Raw genomic sequence first — 14,668 nt, forward strand, 5'->3', positions numbered from 1 at the left:
GTCCCCGCGGCGCGGGGCGACGGCCGGTAGAGCGAGAACGGGGGTCTCGAGCTGCGTTGCTGAAGCTGTTGTGATAACGGCTTTTGTGTGCAGGCAAGCGGGCAACTGTGCAGGCTTGCGCATTGCAGAGAACGCTCAGACAGTCACAATTCCTGGAACTGAAACAGCGGCGCGCTTGGGTGAGAGCTCGGCCACAGCGGAACTCGTACACCTGCGCTTCGATGAAGCAGCCATCGTTAGTAGTGCCGACGCAGCGTCACACAGCAGGCTTTAGATGGCAACACCGCTTTTGCCGCCGTCCAGCAGAGAGCGGACAAAGGTGCGTCGCTATCGCCTGTTCCACCGGCAGAAGTGAGTGGTAGTTCCTGTTTTTAGCATCATCATTGTGGAGAATGCTAGTGAGACAGACGAACGAGTTCGCGCTGAATATGGAGTGTTCCAAGCCTTCGCCACCTCTTCGTGAAGCTCAGGAAGAAATGAGGCGGGCTTTGAGAAGTATGCTCATCCGAAAGGGAAATACCATCCAGCCGGGAACGAGAGGGGGGGCGCTGGTGCAAACCACTCGAGGCCGAGACTCATCGAGGCCAACACGAGCATTCGCCCTGGCTCCTTCTCGATGTCAGCTCGTCTGCTGGGCTTTTGAGCAGAAGGCGCGAGATCCTCGGAGCTCACCCAGCCCTCACTGCCCGAAGCCAGCAGAGAGCGCATGTCCTCTTCCCCCGACGCGGCCCTGAGATCGACTTCCTCGGACGACGCGCCGGCAAACAGCGGGCACTGCCCACAGGGAAGCGATGCAGGGGGGGCCGGTGAAGCAGGGCGAACCGGCGAGCTCGGTTGAGCTGAAGACGGTTCCGGAATCCGCTGGAAGCAATGCTTTTATGGCGCCTCAGCGCAGCGGAGAATGCAGGCTCAGAGAAAAAGGCCAGGCGAGTCCTCAGAGTCACCATGGCAACAGCTCGCAGTGGGGGCATCCGCCATCAGCGAGCGAGAGCGCTGCATGATCTTCACCCAGGCAGGAGACACAGATGACGTACCGGTCTCCCTCGCTGAGTGGGGCTCTGACGAGCCGCAGGAAGGCATCTTAAAAAAGACGCGAGCTCTTTTACGAGTGTGTGTCGCAGGGCGAACACACACATAAAGAACAGCTTGGATATAACAGAATTGAAAGGATATAGGCGCCGGATAGCGCAGCAGGAACGGCAGTGGAAGGCGGCGATGCCCATAGCTTCAGAATGGCTCGTCCTGCTGATGTGCTTTCTCAGATGGCGCTTGCTTGCTCCGTGATCCAGCGATGCGTGAGCTTCGCTGAAGAGATGAAAAATCAGGTGAGTCAGCCTTTTCGAGCTCCTTTTATAGGTTGGGCCACACCCGTTTCGGCGGGAAGTGGCAAGAAGGGCGCGAATTTTTTGCTTCAGTATTTCGTGAAAAGAGACTTTTCCCGTAGCGTCTTAGCTAAGACGCAGTACGAGAGAGCTCTCCTAAGAGAACCCTGTATCACTGACAAGTAGTTTGTCAGTTGGTTAGGACGGTGGCAAGTTGACAGGTGAATTAAATACTGGTTTTGATGGATCCTATAAATAGGGTCTATAAACAGCTTTTTAGTGCAGAATTTTTTATTGATAACTGTAATGATAAACTCTAATAATCATCCGGAAGAAGGAGGCGGGAACCGGCGGACAATCAACTGAAACTTTAATAATCACAAAATAAACAAAACAGCGCACCAGCCCCTCACGGACGACTGATGCGCACAAATAAAAACCAAAACACAGCTAAAATCCTCTCTCGTCCTTCGCTGTCGTCGCTCCAGTTTTATATCCTTCCATCTCCTCTGTGGGACTCAAGACCGGTGGTGGGTCGCAGGTGTAGCGGATTTCCCAATCACTCCACCGGCCTCACTCGTGTTCCCACATCCCTCGGCCCCGCCCCACTCGTCACAATAACATTGTTCATATATTAGGAGAACTATACCTTTTTTTCTGCAGTGATTTAACCAATGCAGTTTCACCATCTCCACCAGATCCCTTAAACTCCAGACTGCTGTTTCTACAAAATAACAGGAGAGTCACATCTGAACTGTTCCTTTCTCCTTATGATCTGAATCACAGGAGGACCCTTGGGATTGAGCAAGAAGAGTAGGTTTATTGTTTCAGATGGACTGTGGGGGGGCTGAATCTGGGACGGTCTGTCCGATCTGCCAGAGACACAGGGAGGTCCTGTCCTATCACATTGATGTTTGATCATTAGGGTGGCCTTAGTGACAGCTGTTTGGGGAGTGGAAGGAACAGAAGACAGGAGGCAGGAGACAAATAGGGGGTCAGGAAAATCAGGAAAATGCACAGTTGGGTGGCTCGCAGCTTGGAAGACTTTCTGCATGGACATTTATATGTACAAGTTCCTGGAATTTGTAACAGAATCGCTCCTTTTTTGTATATAGTTGCGAGTCAGTGCCAAAAAATAAATTCCTCCTCCATCAAACAAGAAGTAAAGAATTCACTGCATATGTTTCCATGAAACAAACAAATCTGAAGCCAACGTGAAGGAAGTTTTAGCAAAACGAGCACTTAATCCCTAATTGCCTTGCAGATATGTGGTTTATCAAGTCAGGGTGAAGAAATGCATAGCTGTCACTATGCTATTTGTAAATGTGAAGCTCAAATGCCATAAATTTGCCACAGTCTAATAAGTTTAGGCAATAAGATGATGTGTTTGTCTGCCTTTGAAACCACAGATTTTCCCCTTCATTGTGTGAGAAATGGTCGGTTTGGAGTATGGCGCTCTGGGTCTAATTCAGAATTTGAGAAAGCTGATGATTTGTGGATCTCAAAGACTGTTGTGATCTCGAGCAGTGTTACTGATTCAAATCAACTTACATGTACATTTAATATGATTAGGTGTGCAAGGGTGCAGTATATTTCAGTGGCCTGTTTGTCAGGATCAAGTTGTAAGCACTAGCCAGTAAAATAACTGGGGCAGTTTACCAAAGTAATACTACACAAGTGTTGATTGTTTGTGAAGTAAGTGACTGAACTAAGAGAGACTGAGGTTTGCTGTGTGTTGCCAGAGGCTGATCACTTCACATCCGTGTTTGTGTCAAATCAGATGATGTATGCAATTGGTGGCCTCTCCAGTACGGAGTATGTTTTACCCAAGTGTGTCTGTGTGTGTAAATCCCTACACAAAGCATGTACTTTTCTCTCGTGCTGGATGAATAGTTTACTGTTTTGATGTTCAGATGGAATTTTGAGCAGATTAAGTTAAATAAGATGAATATGTATAATGTGTGTACATCAAAAACAGCTAAATTGTGTTGTCTCAATGACAAGTAAATCTTCTCCAAAAAGCTGCTGACAATCCTTGATTTAAATTAAATTGAAATGCCTAAAAAGAGTATGGAAATTATTTGGAAACAGTTTCCCCTAAACCAATAACGAATGAAAGCATGGTGTTTTGGATCCCAATGACTTTAATTGAATGGCAGTTCTTCAAAATATGAGTTCAAAAATAAAAAATAAAAACACTTTTGTGTCCTGCTGAATTCTCTTACTAGCCTATGCCTTTAATAATGAAGCAGTGTACTAAGCAATAGGTGAAAGCAAGAGGATACAGTGAAAAACTGTTTGGTGGCTTATAGTTTGTTGTATGAGGGAGGTTTATTTTCTCAACAGGGAGGATTGTGTTTGGAACATAAATAGTGTATAATCATGCATCCATCATGAGATCTTAAATGCGAACCTCAATTACAGTTTCTCTGCAAGCAGATTACAATACAGCAAAAGCAAGCAATGAGGTTAATAGTCACTAACAGAGCTTCAGAGTGGAAATCATATCCCAGCTGGGACAATTGAGCAATGTGGATTCAATTCAATGACTGTGGTCTATTATGATTCCCTGTGGTCTAAAATGTTTATCATCCCTCTGACATCAGAATTTGTATTAATGTCAAAAGTTTTAGGGTCAATATTCAGTTAAATGTCAAACCTCATTACACAAAATACTTTGTTTCGTCCATAGTAATTAGGCTTCATGTACAATAATTGTAATAGCTTTCCTTGAGGTAATCAAATTGCTTAAAGGGACAGTTCACCCAAAAGTAAAAATTATGTCATAATTTACTCTTATGTTGTTCCAAACCTGTACAACTTTATTTCTGTGCAACATAAAAGAAGGTATTTTTTCAGAATTTTATGGAGGAGGAAAAAAACTTTTGAGACACTTTTTAAATGACCTTCCTCTGTGTCCAGAGAAGAAAGTAAGTCATGCTGGTTCGAAACGACACGAAGATGAGTAATAAATGAAGGCGGAATATTTGGGTGGACTTTCCCTTAAAGTAAGAGTACTTAGCTCCTCTATTTCAACCTTTCTGCTGCTGATTTTGGATGTAAAATCATACTTTCCTATAGACTCCTTTGATAACATATTCTATCATGTTTCTTTTTCACACCTTCCAAGCTCTCCACCGGAGTCCCACAGGGTTCAGTGTTCTGACCTCTGTTATTGTCCGTCTACAGCTTGACATGTTTTTGCTTATCACCCTTACCAAAAAGTATAATGTATAGTATAATTCAAGTTTATTTTATTAAGTATACTTAAGTAAAGTTCAAGTATATTTTAAGTATACTTTATGTAGCAAATATACAAATATCCGTGTTCTAGTTGTATACTTGTAAGTGTACTGTTTACGGGACTAAATTGGCCCACTTTCTAGTATATAAAACTATACTTTTAAGTATACTTTAAGTATAACAGTAGTAAACTTTGAGTACATAACTAGTTTACTACTATGTCCTTATTTAGGTTTTAATTTATATATTTATTTTGTTATATGAATATCTGAACATACAAAACATCCAATGAAAGAACAGGGTATCTGCTTGTAAACAAACACATTTCATTTTAACTTCATGCATTCTTTTTTAAAACAATTTCATGTGGGTAAGTTTAATAAAAAATAAAGAAATAACATTTTAAACAAAAAGCTGAAAAAAGACTATGAATTGGATTCAGAATGATAATCAAAACGTAGATGGAGTCGATCGACATCCCAAAGCTTGACTGTAATTATTACCTCTTCATCAGTCTACATTTTATTCCGTAACGTTACAGTTTTGATGCTGTTTCATGTCAGATGATCGTGTTAGATTACATGTGTTAGTATCTGTTGTTCCTTTTTCTTCTTCACTTCTTCACAAAGCCCATTTCTGAGAAGTACATAAAAAGTAAACTAAAAGCATACTTTCTTATTTTTAGCTTGAATAAACGTATTTTTCGTAAGGGCACTTCTATAAAGATGATTCACAGTTCTACATCTTATATTCCCCTTTCGTCTGCAGAAGTGATTTCAGTCGCATCTCTGACCACTCTGAACTTGGAAGGTTTCTTATAATTAACTCATCTGCTGCTGCTCTCCATTCTCCATTCTTACAATTGGCAGAATTAGATTTGAACTCTTTTTTTTTCTAGCCTACAATACAGGAAAGTACTGGCGTCCTTTTAGATACAGGCAGCGACTGAACCATACATCAGGCACATACATCATTGTGTAGTCCTCCATGTGTCTATACAGGTTAGGACATTTCTCTGTTCTTGTCTTCCAGTGTTGAAACAGCACCCCATAAATACAGTTTTAACTGTTCTTACTGACAAATATTCAGAACAGTTTTCTGAAAAATACTTTTAAAATTAAAATATACCCTTACAACTAACCAAAACAGATATTGTATAATATTCTATGTTGCTATAAGTTTCTTGATGTTAATCAAATGGTGAAAAGATATCCATCTGTCATCTCCTGTTTTCTCTCTGTGATACAGTCCTCATCAGCAAGGGGTCAAATGGCAGAGGTTAAAAGGCATGGATAAACCATGACCCCCACAAGGATTTTTATTACCTTAAACTAGAACTTGTAGCTTTGCGTATTTGTCACGTATATACTTTCTGGACCTCTCACTGTTTATATGGCATTGCGTGTTATGCATGCATTTAAAATTTGGAGTCATATATCATGGTTATAGTAATGTTGTCAATGTTGCTGACATATATTACTAGCCTGGGCTTTCAGTTTTATGAGCTATATGAGGATACGATATACAGTAGATTACACCCTGTTAAAGGACATTTATTACACTATAATTCATCTTAAGGTGTTTAAATTTACATTTACATTTATTTACATTTACATTTATTCATTTAGCAGACACTTTTATCCAAAGCGACTTACAGATGAGGACAGTGGAAGCAATCAAAAACAACAAAAAGAGCAATGATATATAAGTGCTATAACAAGTCTCAGTTAGGTTAACACAGTACACCTAGCATGGGGTTTTAAATAATATAATATAAAGAAAACAGATAGAATAAAAAAAGAATAGAGCAAGCTAGTGTTAGAGGTCTTTACACATACATACACACACATACAATTGCATAATTAATGAAAAGAAAATAGAATATAAAAAGATAGTAAATAGATAGAAAGGTAGTTAGATTTTTTTAAAGAATAGAATTAGAATAGTGAGTGTTAAAGTTAGAGGGTCAAATAAAGATGGAAGAGATTTTAAGCCATTTCTTGAAGATGGCTAAGGACTCAGCTGTCCGGATTGAGTTGGGAAGGTCATTCCACCAGGAGGGAACATTTAATTTAAAAGTCCGTAAAAGTGACATTAAAAAATAAATAGTTAATTGTTAAATTGGCATTTAAGTGATTGAGGCCACAAGTTCAGGGCCCGTATTCATAAAGATTCTAAGAATCCTCTCAGAAAACTCTTAATTTAGCTTAAAAACTTTTACGTAGGAGTCTTAGCTTAAGAGCGATTCGGGACCGATCTGAGAGCAACTCTGAGTAAGGAAAAGACAAAAACTTTTATCTTAGTAAGGAGGCGGGGTTGACCCTGTTGCTTTGTATGACACAATCTTTTGAAGACCGTGATTGGTTGGTTGTCCAAGAAGGAAAAAAAGAGTGATTTTAAGTATAGGGTCTATTCTAATTCTCACTTTGAATTTACATGCGTAATTTTCCCTATTTGACCGCTCTCTCTCTCTCTCTCTCTCTCTCTCTCTCTCTCTCTCTCTCTCTCTCTCACACACACACAAACACACACACACACATTATATGTGTGTATATAAATCCTTTTTTTATTTAGCCGGGTGTCACAGCAAGGGACAAGAAGCAGACATGGGAGCGTATAGCACAAACTATTAACGGTTCATTCCCCCTACTTGTGCGCACCTATAAGCCTGCTATATTCATAAATGCAGTTTTTTGAGCCTGCAAGGTGGGATTGTCCAGTGGAAACGAAATGAACTGTGACACAATAAGATGTTCTGAAAGTGCTGTAATTGTTTGTGTGATCACTCTGCTTACAGAAGGTTGTGACAGACCTAAATCATCACTATTGCATTGTTGCATTTTCCCAGTTGCCAAATATCGTAATGTAGTGATTACTTTAATTTCTGGCGCTATGGCATTTCTTCGCTGTGTCGGAGATGTTAGCATGTCTCTAATAAGATCGGTCACAAACATGATCCCTGCACGATCTAATCTACAGCAGCTTATTAACTCACTGTCATCCATTGTCTGCAACACATTTCTTCTGCCTCTTCGTCTTTCTGCCATTTTCTCCTCTGCTAAAGAAACTCTTAAGCCTCTTAAAAGTCCTTGTCTGTGCTCCTAACAAGTCTGACCTTTTCTTTACTAGGATTTTTTCTTTAATTTTAAGAGTAAACACCCACATTTCTAAGAATTTTCTTAGAATTTTGTCACTAGGAGCTACTTTTTGCATTAAGATTCTTTATGAATACGGGCCCAGGTGTTTTGCAAAATCTTAATTATTTAACTTTTCATACCAAGAGACCAAGGTTTGTCCATTGATGTTTCATTATTCATTATTTAGCAAAAAATAAGAGACAAACACACAACAAATCCACTTTTAAATATATCGTATTTTCATAAACTGATCACTTATATGGGCTCCATCTATCGATGGGCTTTTTAAATCCATAAGTATGTCAGTTTTGTAAACTTTAACAGTCCAAAATGTTATGAACACCAAGGGACTCTTGAAAACTTTAGAAGGTCACATCTGAAAGATGACTGCCATTTGGAGTATTCGACAGCTGGATAGATGTTTAAGACAGCATGAATTCTCCTCTGCTTTGCTGTCTTTCCCTGTCCTACAGAAAAGAGATTTGCAACCTCTCTGCAGAGTGATTTGTGGGATGGTGCAGAACTGAGCGTTGAGACTGCAAAAGAGGAGGGAGGAAGAGCAGAGAAAAGGAGTCTGATAGATCAGTGCAACACAGGGCAGCAAAACAGATGGAAGCATGAAAAAGACTGCAAGATTGCAAAAAGGTGTATTTCCAGATTATAAAAATTTAGGGAGGACATAGGAAAACATTTTTTTTTGTACAGCATACTGAAAACAGCGGAGCACAAGGCCAGTCACGATTCACATTCATAACAGCACACTAACACCTGATGTCACACCTCTGTGCAAACCTTCCACTGACAAGTGTGTGGTACCATAAAGACAAAATGTGTTTACCTTTACTTATTTCAGATAAACAACTGTCACACTTAAAAACATTCATATTGTCAGTATTTTTGTTGGTTGAACAGTTGTTAAATGTCCAGGTGAGTTACAATCTTAGAAAAGGATCAAGCGTGTCACCAGTGGGCTCAAATATTGTAGCTTTTGAGTAAATCAGTTTGGTCAAGAAAATTAAAGAATCTCTTTATTTCAAATAAAAGTATTCATTTATTTGATCAAAAATACAGTAAAACAATACAATTTTGAAATATTATTGAACCTTAAAATAACTTTATAACTTAATATATTTTCAAATATAATTTATTCATGTCCTGGTAAAATTTAATTTACAGCAGCCATTACTCCAGTCTTTATTGTGACATGACATGATCATTCAGAAATGATTTTCGTGTAATGATTGAGTGCGCAAATATCATTTCTTATTATCAGTGTTGAAAATAGTTGTAATGGTTAATATTTTTGTGGAAACTGTGATACTTTTTAGCATTTATTTGAAATAAAGTTATTTTTTGTGACATTATAAATGTCTTAGTGTTTACTTGTAAACAATTTAATGCATCCATGCTGAGTAAAAGTATTAATTTCTTTAAAAAATATGTATATATATAACTAAATCCAAATTTTGAACAGCAGTGTTTTTCGAGACCTTATAAGTTATGGATCTGTAAATGGAAAGTGACGTCAGGTCAGATGAAGGAGGGGATGAAACAGAGCTATGGTAGGGGAATTTGGGTGGGGTTGCCCCATCAGGCTGGAATTCAGTGAAGGGGTCCTGGAATGTGGAGAATGCCTGTGGGTCAGAGGCTTGAATGGGTTAAAAGGACACCTGCTGGACCACTGTCAAAGCTGGATGAAGTTTGAGTCTCCTTGCTTGTTTATTTCTGTCTCTAAACAAAACATTTCTTAATGAAATTGCATTACTCACATATTTTCCGATAGTCTCACAAGAGTGTCCTTTGTGATTCCCATTACTGTTCTATTATTAAACTAGTCTGGAGCCTAATTGACCTTTAATTTAATAGTACTTTGCAAAGTGGAAAGGCTTTCTGATATGATATTGTAAAGTCTTTGGTTCCAGTTTTCTCCAAATCTTTATGGAATTCAAAAGCCAAACAGAGAATAAAAAATGAAGGTAAAGTGTGAAAAATTTATATATCTAAGAAAATTAACACATTTATTAATGTTAACCTTTCAGAAGGCCGTTTCAGATGGTGAAGTTACTAGAGTATACGGGTGCTTTTTAGATTACAGTCCTGTCCAGCAATGCTGACTGAATCCAAAATGTGATCAACAGCGTTCAGTTGAGAATCGGGACATTCTGCCATCACTGAAATATTTAATGTGTCCGAGGGAATTGTGAATGCTTGGTTATGTGATTACACTGTCCAAATTCCTGAGCCACTCAGATGGGTGATTTATGTTTGAATCTTTCTAATCTGTCTTATTGTATGACATCAATGGCGTTTTAAATTTTAATGTACTCGGCATGGAAGCTGACACTGTTATTAAAACCATGAACTGTCAAATCCTCTATCAAATCATACTCAAATCATACTAGACTCAGTCTTCAGCTGAGTTCTTTTCCTGCACCTGTTTTAACACTTCAGTTTAGTACATAAGAGAAGAGCCAAACTGTCTGAATAGTGCACAGCCTTTTTACTGGATCTTCACAAGAGGTGCCTCCCTTTTGGAACTCAGTCTGATTTCTTTTAAAGCAAGTGTGGTTAAGATAACCTCACCTTAAAAACATGAAGGAAACCAGTATTTTTGATCAGATAAATACAGCCGTGGTGAGTATGAGACTTCTTTCAAAAACATTTTTTTTTTAAAATCATACTAACTCCAAACTCTTCACAAATAGTGTGTACATTATAAAGCACATTTGATTATACATATATGACCAAAATCCAAAATCAGAACAAGCTAAGGGTACAACTGAGCAACGTTTGGTGCAGAGAGAGGAAAAATATGTCAGAAATAATTGCAATATGTGACCATATTGAATAGCTCCACACTAAATTGTATCGCCATACCTTTTGCTGAAAAGACTATTACAGTTCTGACTCTTCATGTCTCTCTTCTTTCTTTCTTTTTTAGCCTCTTCAGAAGAATGGACAGATCTCCATTTCCAGTCTAAACGGGAAAACAGACGATCAGACAGAGTATAATGGCCACACAGAGGAGAACCCACCAGCTGAGGGTAGGTGCTCATAACCACATGTGCTTGAACATTGTATGTATATATCACTCTTTATAGGTATCTTTATTACCATGTCTGTGTGTGTGGTATGACAATGACTGACACTAATAGTGGGCCACCTCCCAGCAGAGTGTGAGGCTTAAGATGTGATCTCTATCTTTTTATCTGTGTGCCCTCGTTCCCCAACTGATCCTTCTCATAATCCTTAGCTATCCTAAAAGCAGGAACACCTACATAGAGTCTGCAGTGAGTGGAGACCAACATAGACCTCTTTAGTCCCCTAACAATAGTCTGTGAGAAGACCCTTGAGCAATAATGCATACATGTTTATTTTTATTCACTTTTTTGTGTTCCTTTCTTTCTTTTCAGCTCAGAGAGACCACCGAGATGCTTCCCCCCAATAATATTTAGCAAGCCATGACCTAGCTGACCTCTTAAAGAGGTGTATGTTTGTAGTAAGCTAGCCTTACAGCATGTTTAAAAATCTTAGGTGTCTTTAAATTTGGAAGTCAAATAACATGCTTTGTTGTGCTCAAATGGAGAAATTTCATCATGAATCAAAAAAACAAACAAAAAGGAAGGCATGCTGCCGAATAGCACAATACTTGTATATAAAGAGCCATTAATCTCAAAATAACCAAATGCAATTAGCATTTTCATTAATAATCATGAATATAAAATGAGTTATGGTTCTAGTATTGTATTATATATCTTTTAAAGGTTAGTATGTCAAATAGTGATTCAAGTAGTAAATTCTCCAGCTTATAATGTAATCAGTCATTTTTTTTATTCGTTATTTAAATACATTTTTTGACATTCACCCTATCTGTCACTGACACATTGAAGTTCATCACTGGAGTAGCAATGTCTGATTTGTGACTGAATTAATAAAGTTGGTTCACAGATATGAAATTGCTATTTATCTCATAAACATTGTCTTTTTGTATAAAAGTGTATCAAAGCAAGAACAAAAGAAAGATTGACTGCAAATGACTGGGTTTTATTACTAAGGCAAGGACAGAAAGCAAAAACAAGGCCAAATACTCTATCTTCTGTGCCACATCTGAAAGTGTAGACACATTTACGCTCAAATAAAACCTTTTCCTTGTTGTGATTGTAAATATAGTGAGACATTATGAATAAAAGTCTCAAGCATGACAATACCAGGACAAACCATTGAAACACTCCAGAAATGCCTCCATAATGGCTTTATTTAATCTGCATGATTAATGCGTGCCAGCCAAGAGTATTTAGCCATAATCTTCTAGCATGCTCAGTGCAACCGTTTATTTTCTCCAGAATCCCCAGAGTACCAGAAAAACCCCTGGAACGTTTTATAGAAAAGAACTGAGAAAATAATGTGCGTAAAATGAATGTGTTGATATATCTGTCTGTTCTGCATTGTTAAGAAACCTCCCAAAATATGACGCTGTTGGGTTTTAGTACAACTTTACAATTGAAACCATCTACACAGCGTCATATAAATACAGATGAGAGAGAAGTATGATTATTTTCGTGTCCACACTGCCAAAAATGTCTCTGGTATTGTGCAATGTCTCCCCTGCCAAAATCAGCAAAGAAGAAAGAAGTGCTCTCTATATTAAAAACACATACATTTTTACCATTCCTTTTAATCAGCATCTTATTGATTTTGACTTCGCCTGGCTTTTCAAATGAATCACGAATACACACAAGCTCACTCATTTACATACACCTGACTGAACTGATGCGCTTATGTCAGCAGGAAATTACAAACACAGATTTACTTGCCTGAACTACATGTACAGACATGCATCAGATAATGTATACAAAAGTTTGTTAATGAATTAAGTTCACCCACCCACCCATCTACTCAAACACACACACACACACACAAGCTGGCTGCCAGGCATTTAGGAGGCGGCAGGCATTTAGGAGGCGGCGACATGAGTGAGTCCAGAGAGTTAGCTCAACCATTATCTCATACACAGTCCTCCCCCACAGAGCCGAGTGTGTGTGTGTTTTTACTCTGATAGCATATGAGTCTGTGTTACATATCAAACATGTTTTAACAGGCTGTATGTGATTATCTGTTTATCTCCTGAATTGAGTCTTGCTGGCATAAGCTATCCGTTTAGTCAGTGTGTTTTTGTGCGTTTGACTTTTTTCTGTGGAATTGTGTCCAAGGAGAGCGCCGCTTCTATGAGTGTTGATAATTGCTTAAGCTTTTATTATTAGTTTTTAGAATTTGAATCCAAATCTGAGTGACAATGTGTGTGTGGTCAGTTTTTTACTTCTGAGAATCACTTTTCCAGAGCTGCATTATGATTTGAGGTCAGATTCCGGGAAAATTATGAACATATTTTTATTTTGATTAAATGCTTGTTTTCTCGTTTAAAATAGAAACTATTCAGGTCAGGGTCTTTCTAAACCACACTCAAATTACACTGATTTCTTACATTGAGATTTATTAGTAACTTTGGATTTTCTTAACTGAGAAAACATTTGATACTACGAGTATGTTTTAGTAATACTCACGCTGTTGATCTGAGAAACACACAGATGAGGAAAGTTGAGATGACATGAGAATGGAATGTGAGAAGTGTGGAGCGATGAAGGGTTTGGCAGAAAGAGAAAACCACAGGCAGAGTGTGAATATGTGTTTGATTAAGAGTAATTGAATTCCTTTCATTTGCAGCAATAAAATTGTATATATGAACAGAGAAAAAGTGCATAAATTAAAAGATATAAGAGTTTTCCATGTGAAAGCAGAAAAAGAGTCTAGTTTTATTATTTATTTACCTGTTAAACATTCATTCTGACTGTGGATATTGACAAAAGGATATTGAAAGTGAGATTTGGTTTGTGTAGAAAGGGAATACATAGTTCAGACAATCAAAAGTTGGCTTGATGTTTTACATTACAGCATGTTTAGATAGAATCTCCCAGACTTATTACCATTGGGTGATTAATGTAAATGTCTCATATTGTGTCACTGAGATAAGTCATGACCTAGTAGTTTGCCAAACATATTCATATAATTTATCAAAAGTGACAGTAAGGAAATGTATATTGCAAAAACAATCTGTTTCAGATAAATGGTGTTCTTCTAAACTTTCTATTTATCAGACAACTCATTAAAAATAGTAAGAAGCACCGCTGTTTTCAACATTAAATCAACAAAACACAGTGATTTCTGAAGGATCATGTGACACACTGAAGGCTGAAGTAATGGCTGCCGAAAATCCAGCTTTGCCATCATTTTAAAATAAATGTCAAAATATTACTGTTTTATTGCATTTTTGATCAAATAAAGGCAGCTTTGGTGAGCCTAAAAAAACTGATCAAAAAAGTTTGAATGGTAGTATATATTACAGTATCCTTATGTAGGTACATAGAGCACAAGTACACCAAAGGGACTACAACCATGAAGTGAATTATGATGTCACTGGTACAGGTTGTTCCTATCACTAGGACAGGTCATGGAGTAGTTATGCACTATCAGTAATCTGACTCATGTTCATAGTGTACTTTCTGAAAAGTGACAAAAGTAGCCCCGGGAAATAAAATGACCGAATAATGAAGGAAACTGGTGAGGGAATAGGAAGCAATGATGCAAAAGAATGACAGCATTCCTCAGCTTCCTCAATCCATAGAAAGCAAAGGAAATGGGAAGAATAAAATAAGGAAAGCTTGATATAGAGACGTAGAGTCGGAAAAGAAGGTACGAAATGCAGAGATGCCGTGTGAAAGATAATGTTGTGAGCTAAATCAGGCGAACGTATAAAGCGGGAGACTGCTGGTGAGTTAGAGACAGTTCTCTGATCCAGGCCAGATCTTCACACAGCTCTCATTTCCTTTTCCTCCCATTATTTCGACATCATCTTCCTGGCTCAAGGAATGCGTGCACAGAGGAGGGCGTTTGTATGTGGAAGTATGTGAG

General features: G+C 38.4%; 1 protein-coding gene across 1 annotated transcript in view; it reads left to right on the forward strand.

Annotated features, from left to right (window-relative positions):
* LOC132092463 (A-kinase anchor protein 12-like) overlaps positions 1-14,668 on the forward strand; it is a 43,662-nt gene that overhangs the window by 14,119 nt on the left and 14,875 nt on the right. Inside the window, exon 2 of the mRNA XM_059498706.1 lies at positions 10,644-10,746. Coding sequence (XP_059354689.1) covers positions 10,644-10,746 — 103 coding nt within the window. The remainder of the gene's footprint in view (positions 1-10,643; positions 10,747-14,668) is intronic.

Source organism: Carassius carassius, chromosome 18, assembly GCF_963082965.1.
Source record: "Carassius carassius chromosome 18, fCarCar2.1, whole genome shotgun sequence".
In the NCBI taxonomy this organism is placed as follows: Eukaryota; Metazoa; Chordata; class Actinopteri; order Cypriniformes; family Cyprinidae; genus Carassius; species Carassius carassius.